We start from the raw sequence: 16,209 nt of genomic DNA, 5'->3' as shown, positions 1-16,209 counted from the left end.
ACTACACTCACTCCCTCATGGGTCCCTGCACTTATCTACAGTGTTAGTGTTCTCCATGTTCATATGTTACAGAACACTTAATGATAACTTATACACATGTAAGAGGGAAATAAAAGTTCACTTTGACCAATGTAATTTAATCCTTGTTACTAAGTGCTTCACAAAGTAATGCTTTACACCAACATTCCATACATGTGATGAAATAAATCTTAAGTCACGTTGGGCTTCTGCTTCCAAATCTGTTCTGAACTTCAAACACCCTCTGGTAGGAAAGTAAAATGGTACGACCACTTTGGAAAATAGTCTGTCACTTCCTCAAAGGTTTGCCCAGAGTTACCATGTCACTCAGCAGTTCTACTCCTAGGTACACACCCAAGAAAAATGAAAACATATGCCCGCATAGAAACTTTTGTGCACGAACATTTACATAGGCATTATTCAAAACAGCTGAATGGTGGAAACAACCCAAATGTCCATCATCTGACAAATGGATAAAGATGTAATAGCTGTAAAATGGAATATTATCTGGCCATGAAAGGTATGAAGTACCGATTCGTGCTACAACATGGATGAATCTTAAAAACATTATGTGAACTCAAAAAAGCCAGTCACAAAAGACAACATATCATAGATTCCATTATAAAAATTCCAGAATAGGCAAATCTGTAGAGACAAAAAGTAGATCAGTCATTACCTAGGGTTCGGGGAGGAAGGTTAAGGGGATGAGGGGGTGACAGCTGAAGGGTATGGGTTTTTTTTTTTTTTTTAAGGTGAAGAAAATCTTCTTTGATGAGAATGTGGAGATGGCTGTACGTAATTGTGACTTTGTTTAAAAACTATCAAATTACATGCTCTAAATGGGTGAATATCATGTATGTGAGTTATAATTCAATAAGCTGTTGTTTTTCAAAAATCTGTTCTGAGATGTGAAGTACTTGAGAATCAGCAAATCTCTTCCACAAAGCTTTTCTGGTCAACAGTAAAAGAATTAGTTGAAGTCCAATTTACTTTACTGTAATTGGAACCAGCTCGTAGTATTTTGTTATGTACATTTCTAAAATGTGAATGCAGTTTAAGAAAATACATCATTACATCAGCTATTCCAGGCAGTCTGCCATGAGACATTTTTACCAAAAACACATCTTGAAAGGAATCCATTTAACCAGCCTCAGAGTATATGTTCTTTCTTGTTGCCTCATCTCCTCATAAGCCGTTGTATCCCTAAAATTCTCATGTTTCACTGTACTAGGCGTGATTAATTCAGTCAATAATTCCACAAATATCTGAACCCTTATTGTACACCAGGCACTGTTTCAGGCACTTGTATACATGTGTGTACACACACAGCCCCTGCTCTTGTGGAGCTTACAGTCTAATAAGATAAATGATAAACAAATGCTGGCTTTAAACACAGGTTTTTAAAACAGGCTGCTATGCTATGGAGGAACGTTGTTTTAGATGGAGTAGCTAGGAAAGGAGGCTTCTCTGAGAGATGACTGAGGTGAGAAAAGAAGGTGCCAGCCATACAAAGACCAGGGAGGGTAACTCCAGGCAGAGGAAATGATTCTTTTTTTTTTTTTTTTTTTTTTTTTTTTTTAATTTTTTTTTTTTTTTCAACATTTATTTATTTTTGGGACAGAGAGAGACAGAGCATGAACGGGGGAGGGGCAGAGAGAGAGGGAGACACAGAATCGGAAACAGGCTCCAGGCTCTGAGCCATCAGCCCAGAGCCTGACGCGGGGCTCGAACTCACGGATCGCGAGATCGTGACCTGGCTGAAGTCGGACGCTTAACCGACTGCGCCACCCAGGCGCCCCAGGAAATGATTCTTAAATGGCAGAATCAGGAGGAGAAAACACGAAAGAAGGATTAACTGTGTGCTGCTGGTGACCAGCCTTCCACTGTGAGTCTCATGCACCGTCCTAGTACAGGGATGTCTGGCAAAGTAGTCTGCAGACTGTGGCTGGAATAAAAAGGTCTCCTAATTCTTCAGTAAGAAAGGCTCCCTCCGGTCAAGCCCTGCCTAAGGTGACTTTCTTGAACCTCTTGGGGACTGTTGCCTGCACCACTGACTCTTTCACTGCATATGGGTACGAGGCTCTGCTAGGGAGTGCTGGGACACGGACACCAGACGTGCACCCGAGACCCCTATGACCGGAAACAATCTAGTGGCACAAAAAAGTGGGCATGAACGACACACACAGGTAAGAAGTAAAAATGGGCCACAAAAAGCTATCAAATGTAGGGGTGTGCAGGGATCAATTGCAGCTGGAGCATCAGGGGAAGCCTCACGGGGTGGGGTGGGGGGGGGCACGAGAGCAAAGAGGCCCATGGCGCCTGACAGCCTGGACACGTGGGGGAATACAGACTGATCTGTTGTATCCCTAATTAATTTACATGGATTTGCACATATTTGTAGCTCCCCAACCAAGTTACAAGCTCAGGCAGAAAGGGCCTGATATTCCTTACATATCTCTGTGACGCTGAGCATTGTACTGCATAAAGCTGTGCAATTCACAGGTTGGTTCACTATAAGAGAGGAGATGTTGATTTCAGCACTGAGGCAAGGCTTCATAATGAGGTTTTGGCCTTCAAAACAGAGGACTCCCCAAACCTGTTAATGCACCATCTCACTTCACAGGGACATTGTTAGGAATTTTCCCAAAAGTCAAAGGGATTACAGGTAAACATGTATACAATGTGCTTCTGAACACACACATATGTTTACATGTTTATTTGTATGTCTGCATATGTACATCACTATACCTTAAGTTCAAAATCTCACAAGATTATCTTAAACTTCCGTTGCTAAGTCAAAGTTTGTACTTGAGAGAAAATATTTTTTTCACTGATCAAACATTCCCATCCAGGCCCTCTTAATCCCTTCCCATTCCCAACAAAACATCTTAAACCAAAGAAAAGGCAAACAACATTTTTTAGGCAGTATCTCAACATCTCTAAAAAATATTCCATGGCCAAACTCACCATAGAGAGCTGTCCAAGTTTGATTAATTACATCTAGACACACAGTTCCTGACCTGAAACAGATGGAAAGAATGGCATTTTTTTAAAAATTAGAAAGCTAGTTGCATGTACCTGGCAACTAATTTTATTTATTAAGAATAGTACGAAAGAAAGAAAAGAAAGAAAGGAAGGAAGGAAGGAAGGAAGGAAGGAAGGAAGGAAGGAAGGAAGGAAGGAAAGAAGGAAGGAAGGAAGGAAGAAAAGAAAAAACATCCCAATTAGGGAAGTATGATGAAGAGCAGAATATATAAAAAGTCTTACTGTTTCCTTAGAGATTAAAAGGAAAAATCAGCAAGTATACAACGGTGAAATCAGACAACACCTTCACCAGGTGATTGGAATTAACACTGGCAACCAGGGGCAGACAAACCTGTGTACCTCCCCAGTAGCCTGAGGACACAATTACACTTTGTGGTTTTCTGGTCTTAAGTACATATTCTGAATCTAATGATGAGGAAACATCAGACAACCCCAAATTGAGGGATGGTCTTTAAAATAACCGATCTATATTCTTTTTTAAAATGTCAACTTTATAAAAACTGAGGAACTATTCCAGATTAAAGTATTTTAAAGAAATGTGTAATTAAAGCAGTTTAAAGAAACAAGTAAATGCAATACATGATCACGGACTGGATATTTTACTTACGGGGGGAAAATAAGTGCCCAAAAGGTACACTGCTGGAATGTGGCAGTAGATTAAAACTGACACTCAATTCCTGAACCCAGCGAGTACACTGTGCTTATGTAACAAAACATCTTTGTTGTTAGGATGACTGATACACACAAGTATAAAAAGGCAGTAGGGCATGATGTGTGTATACAACCTACTCACACAGAGTTCAGAATACCTCGTGTGTGTGTGTGTGTGTGTGTGTGTGTGTGTAACAGCAAAATTTAGCCACGACAAGACTGCAGAACAAAAAAAGCATGTATTGTAAACAGCATCAGAAATACACAATAGGAGGCACATTTTAAAATATCACTAATAAAATATTAGAAGGAAAGAAAGGGTACGTAAGACTCATTAACTGAAATGAAACCACAGTCATTCATGTTTGCTTTACTCTCAAGAACTAAGAAACACTTTAAGGGCTGAAAATAGTGAATCTGTATACAGAAAACTTAGATCTCTGAATTGTGTCTATGCAAAGAGAAAAGAGATGTGGAATATTACACATGCTAGCTGGGTATCAGGGGGAATAAAGGACCTACTCACGGCAATGGGAAAACTAAGCAGCCCAACAGCAGAATGTGCACTAAAGTGGTTTAAAATATCATATCCCTGGGACTCTACAGTTTAAGTGACCATATGGTCCTCTCTGTTGATAAAATCTAGAAAGATAATTGAGGCGCTTTTTTTTTTTTTTTTTTTAAATAATGGAGAGAGAGAGATGAATGCTAGTAAGGGCAGTTGCTGCTAAGATTTAAACATTTTTAAATAGTTACTTACGCTTCATCAATGTTGGGATGGAAAATTTTATTCATGAATCCTGTAAAAAGAGATGTTAATTAGCAGCAAAAAGTATCCAGAGAACAATTCGTTTTAAAGTATTTTAGTACTGGAAACAATTTCATTATTAGAAAAAGGTGATGATACCCATAACTCATTACTTTTAATCTTAGATGTTTGGTTACTGTTAATACTATATGATCTGACAGTGTCACTTACTTAAAACACAGGGTTCTATCAGAGTTCTATTAAAAAACAATGAGCAAACTTTGAAAGCAATGCAGCTTCTTATACAAAATAATCATTAAGAGAAATTGTTTTCTGAGCTATGAAGGTACTTGCGAAAAAAATTTGTAGTTCTAAGTGGGTTATACCTAGTACTGATTACTTTTATCAGCAAGTTAAGAAAGCTACCCTGACTTCCCGCCCAAGTTTTATTGTTCAGTCTCTAAATTTGGAGGTTCTGCATTTAAACTTCTCCTTCTGAAGCTCAGTTACCGGTATCATACCACCACACTGGGTGCGGAACATGAATGAAGCTGTTGAAACACTAAAGGAATACCGCTACCAAACCACAAAGGATTTCATCACAGTGACCAAAATATTTAACTTTAGTCTACTCATTCCAGGAAACCCAGTTTTGACTAAAATTGGGGCAACCAAGAAATGAGGCAAGGAATTAAAAAAGAAAAATCTGTAAGATGGCTCTGTCAGGGATTCAAGTTTTTTGATATATCCCTAGAAGAACAAGTAGAGACTAACAAAAGTAAGCAGGGACTTATGAAGTTTATTTTTAAGCAATCTCCACACCCAACGTGGCGCTCAAACTCACAACCCTGAGATCAAGAATCGCATGTGTTACTGAGTCGGCCAGGCGCCCCTAGACTTTAACATATATATTGACGTTTACATTCCAAGGAGAAATTAGTTTTTAGTCTAATTAAAACCAGTGACTGAATCAGTTTGTATATATGCAAATGACAATACGCGAAAGCAGAGGTCCACTGTCAGAGCCGTCATTTTATCATCCATATCATCTCAAGACTTTATTCCATTCTTTTGATAAACTGAAGTTCCCTATTAAAGTGACTATCATTGTGTCCCTCTCAATCCCACCCTCCCTCACCCCCACCTCGTATGTTTCTCTTTCCCTCATTCACAATGTATTCGGTCAACACCTACGTGTCAGGCACTGTGCTTGTTCAGGGTATGAGATAAGTAAGGCAGTACACTGTTCTCCTGGACGTCAGCACAGCACTGAGACAAGACACAAGGAAGTAAGTGCAAATATGCACAAAGAACGGACACAGCTGGAGGGAAAGAGGAAGGTACCAGGAGAGATGCAGAGAAGTGGCATCAGAGGAGGATCCTCAGGGACGAGTTCCAACAAAGGTCATTACCTGGGAAAATCTAACAACCTTCTCTAGACTTAGAAAACGGGGTTAATAATACAAAATCCCAGGTATTCCATAGTCTTCACTTGCTCTAGTCACTCTAATACTAACTATGTTTCTACTTTTTTTAATGGTTTTTACATTTTTTTGTGTTGGAATGGCTTCATGTTCTTAACTGCTGTTAAGAGAGCTCAAGCAATGTTTAAATTACTCTAATGCAAAAAGAAATGCCTTGTGTCCAATTACTATTTCATATTAATTTTTCATTAAGGAAATAAGATGCTTCCAAGTCTAGATTTAAGAAGTCTGTGTTTATTGAAGAGATTAAACTAAGCCAATACAAACGTTCATGTCTTAATGTTAAGAGGATAAAAATTCTGTATGACCCTAGAAAAACACTAATAAATGTGTTCAAGAAGACCCATGAGGATATTCATTGCAGCTTTATTTATAAAAGCCAAAAACCTAATGCAATCCTATCAAAAGGGACTAGGGGAACTGTAGTAATATCCACATGTTGGGAGTCTGATAAAGCCAAGGTAATGAACTAGATCAGTAAGTATCAACTTGGATAGACCCATCGCTAAGGGGAGAAAAAAAAAGCTGTATGAATTTACAGCATGATAACATTTAGATGAACTAAAACAAAGCAACACTACATATCTCTATGGTAACAAGTATAGAAAACTGTACTGAACCAACATATATACTAAACTTAAAAAGTAATTATTTCAGTGAGGGTGCAGGGTCAAGGTCATGGTGGGAACAGGGAACAGAATGGGAATGGTGATTAAAGATGAATCTATCTGTAACACTATATTCCTTTTAAAAAGAGATAAAGAGAGAAAGTACTTGTGTTTTTTTTTTTCAAAGTGTGCACATAGGAAACTGGAAGCAAACATCTACAACTGTTAACAGCACTTAATTCTTTGTGGTGGGAATATTTTCTCCATTACACTTTTCAGATTACATCACTACCCCCACCCCCATCCTGTACCAGAAATGGGATCACAGCAATGTAAAAAATAGAAGGAAACAAACAAGTGTCAACAGTAGTCAACTTTGAGAGACTCCCACATTCTATTATTCTCCTGAATTTCCAAAATTTCTATACTGTGTAATTTTAATAATTGAAAAAAAAACCTTAATAATTGAGAAAAAAATGTTAAAAAATTAAAAATGTAGGAAACACTTTTTTCTTTTTTTACATTTATTTATTTTTTGAGAGACATAGAGAGACAGAGCACAAGTTGAGGAGGGGCAGAGAGAGAAGGAGACACAGAATCCGAAGCAGGCTCTGGGCTCCGGGCTGTCGGCACAGAGCCTGACGCAGGGTTTGAACTCACAGACTGTGAGATCATGACCTGAGCCAAAGTAGGACGCTTAACCGACTGAGCCAATCAGGCAGCCCAATGTAGGAAACATTCTAAAGCGGACCTAATTATACACAGGTTATCCAGTGCTGAACCATTTTTAAGGAAGAAGGTCACTAAAATCAACTATTTTCTCTCAAATCTTAAACACTTTTTTGTTTAAATATTACAAGTTCAATACGAAAAAAAAAAATCAAAAGAGCTTCAGATTATAAGACATACGGCCCTCAAGATCAGTTACATACAGGAATATACTGCTATTACAACTGCCAAGAACCTTTCTGATGAGTGGGAAACAATGTTTAGCCACTAGATGGTTTAATTCAAGAGACTTGTTCTATTATGTGAAAAGTATTTTGGCTTGAAGCTACAACAAAGAACTCACAATTCATTCTTGATGCTGAAAGTCCTGCTTCTGCTAGATGTCTCCTAAGTAACACCTCGTAAAGCAACATGTGTGGCAGAGGTCCCCAGTGCTACAGGTAGGAATCACCTGGAGAGCTCTTTAAAAACAAGTGCTACGCTAGAATGTGGCAAGTGTTATGGAGGAAGAACAGCAGAGAAGGGGACTCAGGACAGGAATGCTTGGGTGGGAGCTGCAATTTTAAATGGGATTGGCAGGGAGGGCCTTATGGAGAAGCGGAGAAACGGACAATCGGAAGGAGTGAAGGAGGTAAAGGAGGAATCATTCAGTATCTAGGGGAAGAGTGTCTATATAACACGAACAGCCAAGTGCAAAATGCATCAGGAGCTCAGCAAAGGGAGTATTAGGAGACCAGCAAAGGGAGTGGTGGGGCTGAAGCGTGATGAATAAGGAGAAACCTAGAAGTGAGGTCAGAGAGGTGAGGAGCATTTGTGGGCCCTTTTAAGGATGCTGATTTCCATTCTGAGTGAGGTGGGAAGCCAGAGACTATGCTAGAATGGTGTTACATACAATCCCTCCTTAAGATTTTTTTGTTGGTTTTTAACACAAGCCTTATCTCCGGGCAGGGGGGAGGGGGTGGGGGCTAATAAGGGAACAGCTCAGTAAGGTCACAGCACCAGCACATCAGTGCTGGGGACAGAACAAAGGTCCCGAGCAAAATGAGTGAGCTGTGTTCTGCTTTAGAATGTTTCCTACATTTATAATTTTTTTTTTTAACTTGAAAGGTTTTTTTTTTTTTTCCAATTATTAAAATTCACAATGCAGAAATTTTGGAAAGTCAGAAGAGAACGGAACTTCAACAATTTCATGTCATAGGGAACCTCAAAGGTGTAAGTTGAGAAAATAGCTAGAGTCAAAAGAGATTTAAATGTTTACCAAAAATGGTCTCTGAAAGATTAAAGTGCCTCCCTTCTGGTACAAGGCCCAGAGATCCCATTTGGAATCAATACAGCTTCCACACTGTTTTCAATTAAGTCGAAATTCTGGCTTGGTTGAATCCAAGAGTACATAACAGGGAGGGCCAAAAAGGACTCAGTAAACAGACTCTTAGTAACAAATGGGTTGGGGGTGCCTCGGTGGCTCTGTCGGTTAAGCATCCAATTTTGGCTCAGGTCATGATCTCACAGTTGGTGAGTTCGAGGCCCATGTCGGGCTCTCTGCTATCAGCACAGAGCTTTGGATCCTCTGTCTACCTCCCGCCCCACTCATGCACACGTACTCTCTCTCTCTCAAAAATAAACAAGGAAGGAAGGAAGGAAAGAAGGAAGGAAAGAAGGAAGAAAAAGAAATGGGTTAGAGCCCAGACCCCAGTGCCCCTGCTAAGTATAAAACATCATCTGAGCTCTGAGACAGAGGGCAAAATCAGACTGGAAAAAGAAAAGTATTAACAGGGGCTTGAGGTCTAGTCCCAACCCTGCTATTAACTGCAGACCTTGGGAAGGTCCCTTCACTTCTCAGCCTGTTTCTTTACCTGAAATAGCTAGACTGTATGATCTCCAAAACCTCCATTCTTATTCTGTTTATAAAGGAACTATCAGCACTAAAAATCTAGGATTTAATAACAATGGCCAGAGCTCTGACAACAGAGGACTTTAGAGGAAATGTCTAAAGTTAAGTCCATAAAGGAAATTAATTCTGCAGGGCACATTTTTAGGTACAGAAATATTCTAGAGAATACAAAGCTAACAACATGCTAAAATACCACAAAGAGACACAGAATCCACTGACTGGTCCAAAGTAGGCAGAAAGAGTTTATACCTTTGCCTTTGAGGAACAAGTTTAACCAGACGGATTCTGCCCAAAAAAAAAATCTCCAGACTACAACGATATCTTCCAATACCAGGCATTTTCAATGGTTAGAAAAATACCCAAAGTAAGTAAACAGAACGGAGTATATATCCTTTAACATTTGCTCTTGGACAAGCTGTGGGCAGTATTTCTGGCAAAGCCCTTTACACGCTGAATGATGATGGCAACAATGGCACTTCTGGACGAGGAGGGGAGGAGACACAGAAAGAACAGGCCAGGAATTCAGAGAAGGAACATTCTCAGGACTCAGCGTGTTTGCCCTGGCATGTCCTCCTTCCTTTTGGCAATGCGATCACCACACTAACGAATACGTCTGCGACAAGAGAATTTTCCCAACACTTGTTTCCATTCAACCAGGAACTAGCTTGAAGATATTTTAAGAAAACATATTTTGAAAACTGCTTTTGTGAAAACATGATAGGCGGAAGCAAGTCATTTTTAATCTACATGATTTAAGATTTTATTCACAACCAGACATTTTCTAATGATATATATATTTCAGTGATTTGACCAGATAAAATCCACAACTCCTTCAAATCTCTGAGACAATTATCCTCTGGCACGACCCAAGCACTTATAAAAGGGAAGGCAACAGGAACAAACGTTTGGCTAAAAAGCTCACCACCTCTGTCCTCTATCTTTTAGCAGAGGGGAAGGAGGTGATTTATAATTCTGGAGGAGGAATCCAAATCATGCTTAGTTGATGTAAAAAACTGCATTATCTCATAAAATGAGAGATTATTAAAAAGGAAAAATATGCCACGCTTTAGCTTGTGACACTCCCAATACTCAACTGTTCTAGGCTAACACATCTTTTGACCCATAGGCTAATAGGCAGAGGAAGTAAGTAACATCATGCCGAGTCATGCTGAAAACCGGTGTTTATTTCAGCCCGTTTCTGTGTCTAATCCCAGCAGGGGATCTGTACAAAGTTGTACACGCTTTCCAGTAACTTCAGATACTCGGGTCAATATGTAAATAAAGGTGGCAAAAATTAATCACCTTTGTTTTACTTGTGAGGATATTTTTAATGATCAAATGTGTGGACAGAATGAAATACCTAGGGCCAGTCATCTATACAGAAGTTTCCTTCAGAATAATCTTGAGAAATGAGAGGTCCGACAAGTGACTCATGAAACAAGGTAAATCCACCTTAAGGTGAGTAGGTGAAAAACGCCGAAGGCAAAAATAGAGGAGCTCCATCCCAGGGATAAAATGAGCTGGGACTGCAGACGGCTAAGGTGGCTGTGGCTGATGCAATTTAATTACGAGTTTATGAATCCCTGTGAGAAAAGGGTAAGTGAAAACATTAAGTCATTCTGATATTCCATCTTCATGATAGATGCCCACACAAGGTAGACCACTCAGAGTCAAACTGATGGATTCGTTTCTTAGGCAGATATAATTGTTTCGAATCTATTTATTAAAGACTGGATCTTATCGCTCCTAGCAGCATCTCGGACTGTACATTTTTTAAGGGTAGTAACTTGGATCTCCATTCCTAGCATGCAGGAGGCGACCAGGGTTGGGATGTTCCAGCTAAAAAAGGGGTGGGGAGTGGCGCTGCCGCTGGCTTCACCAGTGACGGCCATGCTGCCAGCTCTGTGCATTAGCGCACACTCAGAGATTTTCATCTTACCTCGGACGGCCAGGCCCAGCCCGTGGCAGCCCGCACCCAGGCAGAGGCCTCTTCCGAGAGCCGAGCCTTTCCTACTCAGGAGAGATGGACCTGGGCCGGTCTCTTCTTGGGTGAGGAACCCAGCAAGGAGCTCACTCTCAATGCCCTGTGTCATGGGAACTTCTGAACTGATCCTGTGTGTGTTCAGGAGATCTAAACTCAACAAGGGGTCGTCTTTTCTGTTTCTTCCTTTCTCTCTGATAATATGGAATCTGAGGGATGGGCTGGATGGATAAGAAAAGTTCATTTATAACTAAGAAAAGGTGAAGTGTTATCCTTCAACAGCCTAACCCTGCTACCAACCTAGCAGCCTACCAAAACCTGCGAGCCTTAAATCTACTCTCCTGTAGTTTCATTTGTGGAAGACTGTAATGCTCTCTTTCCTGTCTCCACAGGGTCTCTTTCACTCTCCTGATCATTCATATAACCACACTGTCTGAATCTGGAGGACTTTGTTCTCATGGTCATTACTCCCTGCCTCAGTAGAGGCAGTATAGAACACAGTTGGCCACTCTTCTTAAATAAAGTCGTGGTTAAAAGATCAGGCTCCAGTCACACGGCCCAAGTTTCACTCTGCAAGCCTCAAGCAAGTTAAGAGTCACTGAATCTCTTTGCCTTTGTTATGAATAAAGCTAAGTTAAATTTTGGTATCTGCACATCATAGGACTGTTATGAAGATTAAATGAGTATACGTATAGCATTTGACCAGCAACTGGCACACAGTAAGTACTCAACGTTATTATAAGCCTCATGAGCTCGGGCAAGTAATTTCACCTCACTCTCCTCATCCTAAAGATGAAAGTATCTGGCCCTACCTACTCCTCTCTCAATCCTTTAGAAGTGTCCAGAGCATTAGAGTATATTTTGATTAGTGGGTATTAGGCTTCCTATAACCCCATCACACTGGAAATAGAAAATACAGGTACTCTAACATTTATCATGAAGAAGACCGTTCTAATTGCATTTGGTTTGGGGGGAAAAGACCAGACTGGAAACCAGAAGGCAGACTCTGCAATTAGTTAGTAGTCAGTCATTTATCTCCACCTTCCTGAGTCTCAGTTTTACTATCCTTAAACTGAGACAACTGGATGATATCATCTTTGACGTTCCTTCTAGCATTTATGTTTTCACCAACACCAGAAATATGAACAAACCTTAAATTGTGGTGAATAAGCTTTTCAAAGGGAACTAAGACACTACTCTTACTTGTTTTTAAAAGGATCGCAGTTTAACTAAAGAGGAAGCCAAAAATACATGTTTTCATTACGATAACAATCCAAAAAGGAGGAAAGGAGTTAATGCCAAAAAGATGTCAGAATAACCAGCTCAAAAGCTACAGGTCAGCTACTATAATTAAAGTAGGAACTAACCTAAAGAGTGAGCTAGATGGAATTATTATATAGCAAATGGAAAGATTCTATAATAACGAATTGCCAAAGGCAGAATTGAGACTGACATAAGCCAGCTTCTAGAAGGAAATGGACAAATCTTCTGACAGAAGCAAGCATGTACAAAGGCAAGGTTCCCCTTAGAGGTGGCCTGGGGGAGGGAAAGCCAACTACTATTTTTACTCTGGCTAATAGCAAGATGAAGGTCAATGAATTTAAATATTATAGACTGCCAACAGGAGGTTTTTCATTTAACAGGGCCGATATGACCACTGGCTTCTTCCATTACTGAGAACTTTAGCACCTGGCGTCCAAGTCTCTTTCTTGTCATTTTTAGTGACATTATCACCCACACAGATCACACTCCTGACACCCTGTCTTCTCAATCCCTGAAGCTTCTTCTCAGTGACTTTTCCTCTATCACATCTCATTCACACTCCCAGGACATACCTGGGATTTGTCATCTTATAAACAGCTTCACCTCCAAAATCACAGACCACCCCCACCCACCACAGTCCCTAAGAACTCTAATCCACTGACCTTCCTTTTCTTCCCACCTACCAGCCCTCCTATCTTCACTCCTCTCCTTGCTTAATTTAAGATTTGAGGCGCCTGGATGGCTCAGTCGGTTAAGCATCCGACTTCAGTTCAGGTCATGATCTCACAGTTCATGGGTTCGAGCCCCGCGTCAGGTTCTGTGCTGACAGTTCAGAGCCTGGAACCTGCTTTGGATTCTGGGTCTCCTTTTCTCTCTGCCCCTCCCCCACTCACACTCTTTCAAAAATAAATAAACGTTAAAAAAAAAAAAAAAGATTTAAGACCCATTACCATCATTGCTTTGCAGCAACCTTCTGCAAACCCCATGCACTCTCTCCTCAGAAACACCCATCTGCAACTGGAGGAAACCAATCATTCATATTCGCTGTACTTGGACTTGAAGGTGTCACTAAACACTGATTCATTCATTTACTCCCTCACCTCAGTACAGAGCAGGCAATGTACCAGGCCCTGAGGTGGGGAGAAGGAATGTTTAGCAGAACAGACCCAGGGTCTGCCTTCATGGAGTTTGTATCTACTGGGCTGGCAGGGAGGAAAGACATTATGCAAATGCACCAACTTTAAAAAGTATGCTCAATAACCTTTTGTGGATTCAACATCACAGATAATTTTCCTTTCTCCTTTCACTAGTAGCCCGTCCCCGATTCTCCAACGGCTTGTGCATTTTCCTCATTATTCTATAAATCTCCAGTCCCCTTTGCTCCTCTCTTTCTCACTTTGACTTAAAAGCTCTGCCTATTTTGAGAGGATGGGGGCTGGTGGGCAGGATCTCTCACTCTCCCCATCAAAATCCTCCCTGCACACACGCTAATTTTTCCTGCCTCAAGAGCTCATTCAAATGTTTAAGGTCTTCCTACTGTCTCAAAGGCACTGTGCCTTCAATCCTCATCCTGATGCCCAGCATCACCAAGCTTTCCCTCCTTTCTAGACAACTGCCCCTACAATGAGCACATCAACATCCTTCAGAATCTTCCATTTCAGAAGTAAAAACTGAAACCTTCCTTTTATCTCCGCCCGCCATTTGCGTGCTCTCCTTCACACAGCCAAATTTCTTGCAGGCAATGGATTATAGACACCAGAGTTTCTCAATGTTGGCACCTGTTCCAAACCACCAGTATTTCTACTCTTCCCCTATAACAATACAGTGATCATGAAAACCTGCTTAAAACCTTTCAATAATTTTTCCATTGCATTAAAAAGAAAACTCATGCTGGGGCATGTGGGTGTTTCAGTCGGTTGGTTATACATGCGACTCTTGGTTTCGGCTCAGGTCATGATCTTGCGGTTTCATGGGTTCGAGCCCCACGTTGGGCGCCGTGCTAGCAGCTTGGAGCTTGCTTGGGATTCTCTCTCTCCTCCTCAATCTGTCCCTCCCCCACTCACATTGTCTTGGTCTCTCTCTCAAAATAATTACAAATACATTTTTAAAAATTCTCTAAAAAATAAAATAAAACCAAAACTCAAGCCTTTAATCTCACCTACAAAGCCCTGTGGGACCTGACCCTGCATGCCACTTGGAGCCTCTCTCTTATTTCACTGCTCACCCAGTCTCCCAGCCTTATTTCTCTTCCTTGAGCATGCTAAGCTCCTATCTGCCTCAGGGCCTTTCTGCTCACAATTTCTTCTGCTGAGAATGCCCTCATCCCTGATCTTGGAGGATCAGGGCTGGGGTTTTTTGTTTTTGTTTTTTCCTTTTCATTTAAACCTTAAGCTTGGGGCACCCAGGTGGCTCAGTTGGTTGGGCGGACCACTTCAGCCCAGGTCATGATCCCGCACTTCATGGGTTCCAGCCCTGTGTCGGGCTCTGTGCTGACAGCTCAGAGCCTGGAGCCTGCTTCCGATTCTGTGTCTCCGTCTCTCTCTGCCCCTCCCCTGCTTCCACGCTCTCAAAAATAAATAAGCATTTAAAAAAAAACCCTAAACCTCAAGCTTAAGTTTACTTTGTCTGAGAAACCCTTCCTGAACACTTAATCTAAGATATCCATATGTCAATTTCACCACATCAATCTCTGCATAAAGCTATCAGCATTTTAATTTTTTGCTTCATCTTTTTCCTCAAAGAATTTGTTCAACCTCTGTTCCTCTGGCACCTGGAATAATGAATGCCCTGTACATATTTGGTATCTAGTAAATTTGTGAAGCTGATTAGAAAAAAATGGTATAAAAATGTATCAGTTTTCCGAAAAAGTAAATTCTGCTTCAGCTGCCAGACATATTCTTTAAAAAAAAAAAAAAAAAAAAAAAAAAAAAAAAAAAATCCACCCTGGAAAATTTCATTTTCAGAACAGCAGTAAAAAGAGAGCTTTTAACAATGGCTTACATTCTCATAGCATTATCTAAAAAAAACTTTTATGAAATTTCTTACTAGAACCTTGTTTCTCTCTACTGGAATTCAAAAGATATAGATCGCTACATAGTAGCAATTACGTATCTTCTGGAGACAGAAACTAAATTCAAAACCACGGTCATGAAAGCCAAGAAGAAAGGAGGTGATGGAATTTTGCTTCCTTGGTCTCAGAATTCATTCTGTTTGTGAAAATGCAGTGGTCCAAACAGGCCTCTGTTAAATAACTAACCCCCAAACCTTTCAGATATGACATACTCTACTCCAAATCCTCGTCCACCCCTAGCTTACTGGCTCCCTTAGCTTACTCCTAGTTCCCAGGAGGTAATTATACAATGTTTCCATCTAGGAAGGTACACAGTGAAATGGTAAATATTCTAAACTCTCTATTTTAGTCATACCCTATTATAAAATTCCATTCCAAAAATATTGTGATGTAATTTCTGGCCATAGTGAAATAAATGTTTACAATGCCAGAGGTGTCTGCTATTCTGACAATGAAAAAGGTTAAATCACTTTCCTTAACCGCTGGCAAAGTAAAAAGAATAAGGTGCACTGATCATCATAGTACCTTCTAATTAAGAACCTATGGTAGACTGGGAGACTCAGAAAGTACTCTGACAGGTTATCTAATCTAGTTTCCCTTGAAATAGGAAGATCTAAACCACTCTATTGAGAGGATACCGGACCTAGCAGTAAAGGCCACTGGTAGAGCTCAATACAGTATTCCAGCTACTGTTAATTGCCCATGACCTTTCCTTTTTGTC

General features: G+C 40.5%; 1 protein-coding gene across 4 annotated transcripts in view; it reads right to left on the bottom strand.

Moving 5' to 3' along the window:
* UBE2H (ubiquitin conjugating enzyme E2 H) overlaps positions 1–16,209 on the bottom strand; it is a 102,870-nt gene that overhangs the window by 20,828 nt on the left and 65,833 nt on the right. For 2 of the 4 annotated variants that reach the window (XM_025929541.2, XM_025929542.2), the window contains 2 exons: positions 4,475–4,514; positions 2,986–3,038 (listed from right to left, as the gene is read on the bottom strand). The exons of the other annotated variants lie outside the window; for them this stretch is intronic. In XM_025929541.2, coding sequence (XP_025785326.1) covers positions 2,986–3,038; positions 4,475–4,514 — 93 coding nt within the window. The remainder of the gene's footprint in view (positions 1–2,985; positions 3,039–4,474; positions 4,515–16,209) is intronic. 4 annotated transcript variants of the gene reach the window in all.

The sequence above is a fragment of the Puma concolor genome, chromosome A2 (assembly GCF_028749965.1).
Source record: "Puma concolor isolate L17-30 chromosome A2, mPumCon1.1.hap2, whole genome shotgun sequence".
In the NCBI taxonomy this organism is placed as follows: Eukaryota; Metazoa; Chordata; class Mammalia; order Carnivora; family Felidae; genus Puma; species Puma concolor.
This window is presented reverse-complemented; position numbering and strand designations above follow the sequence as displayed.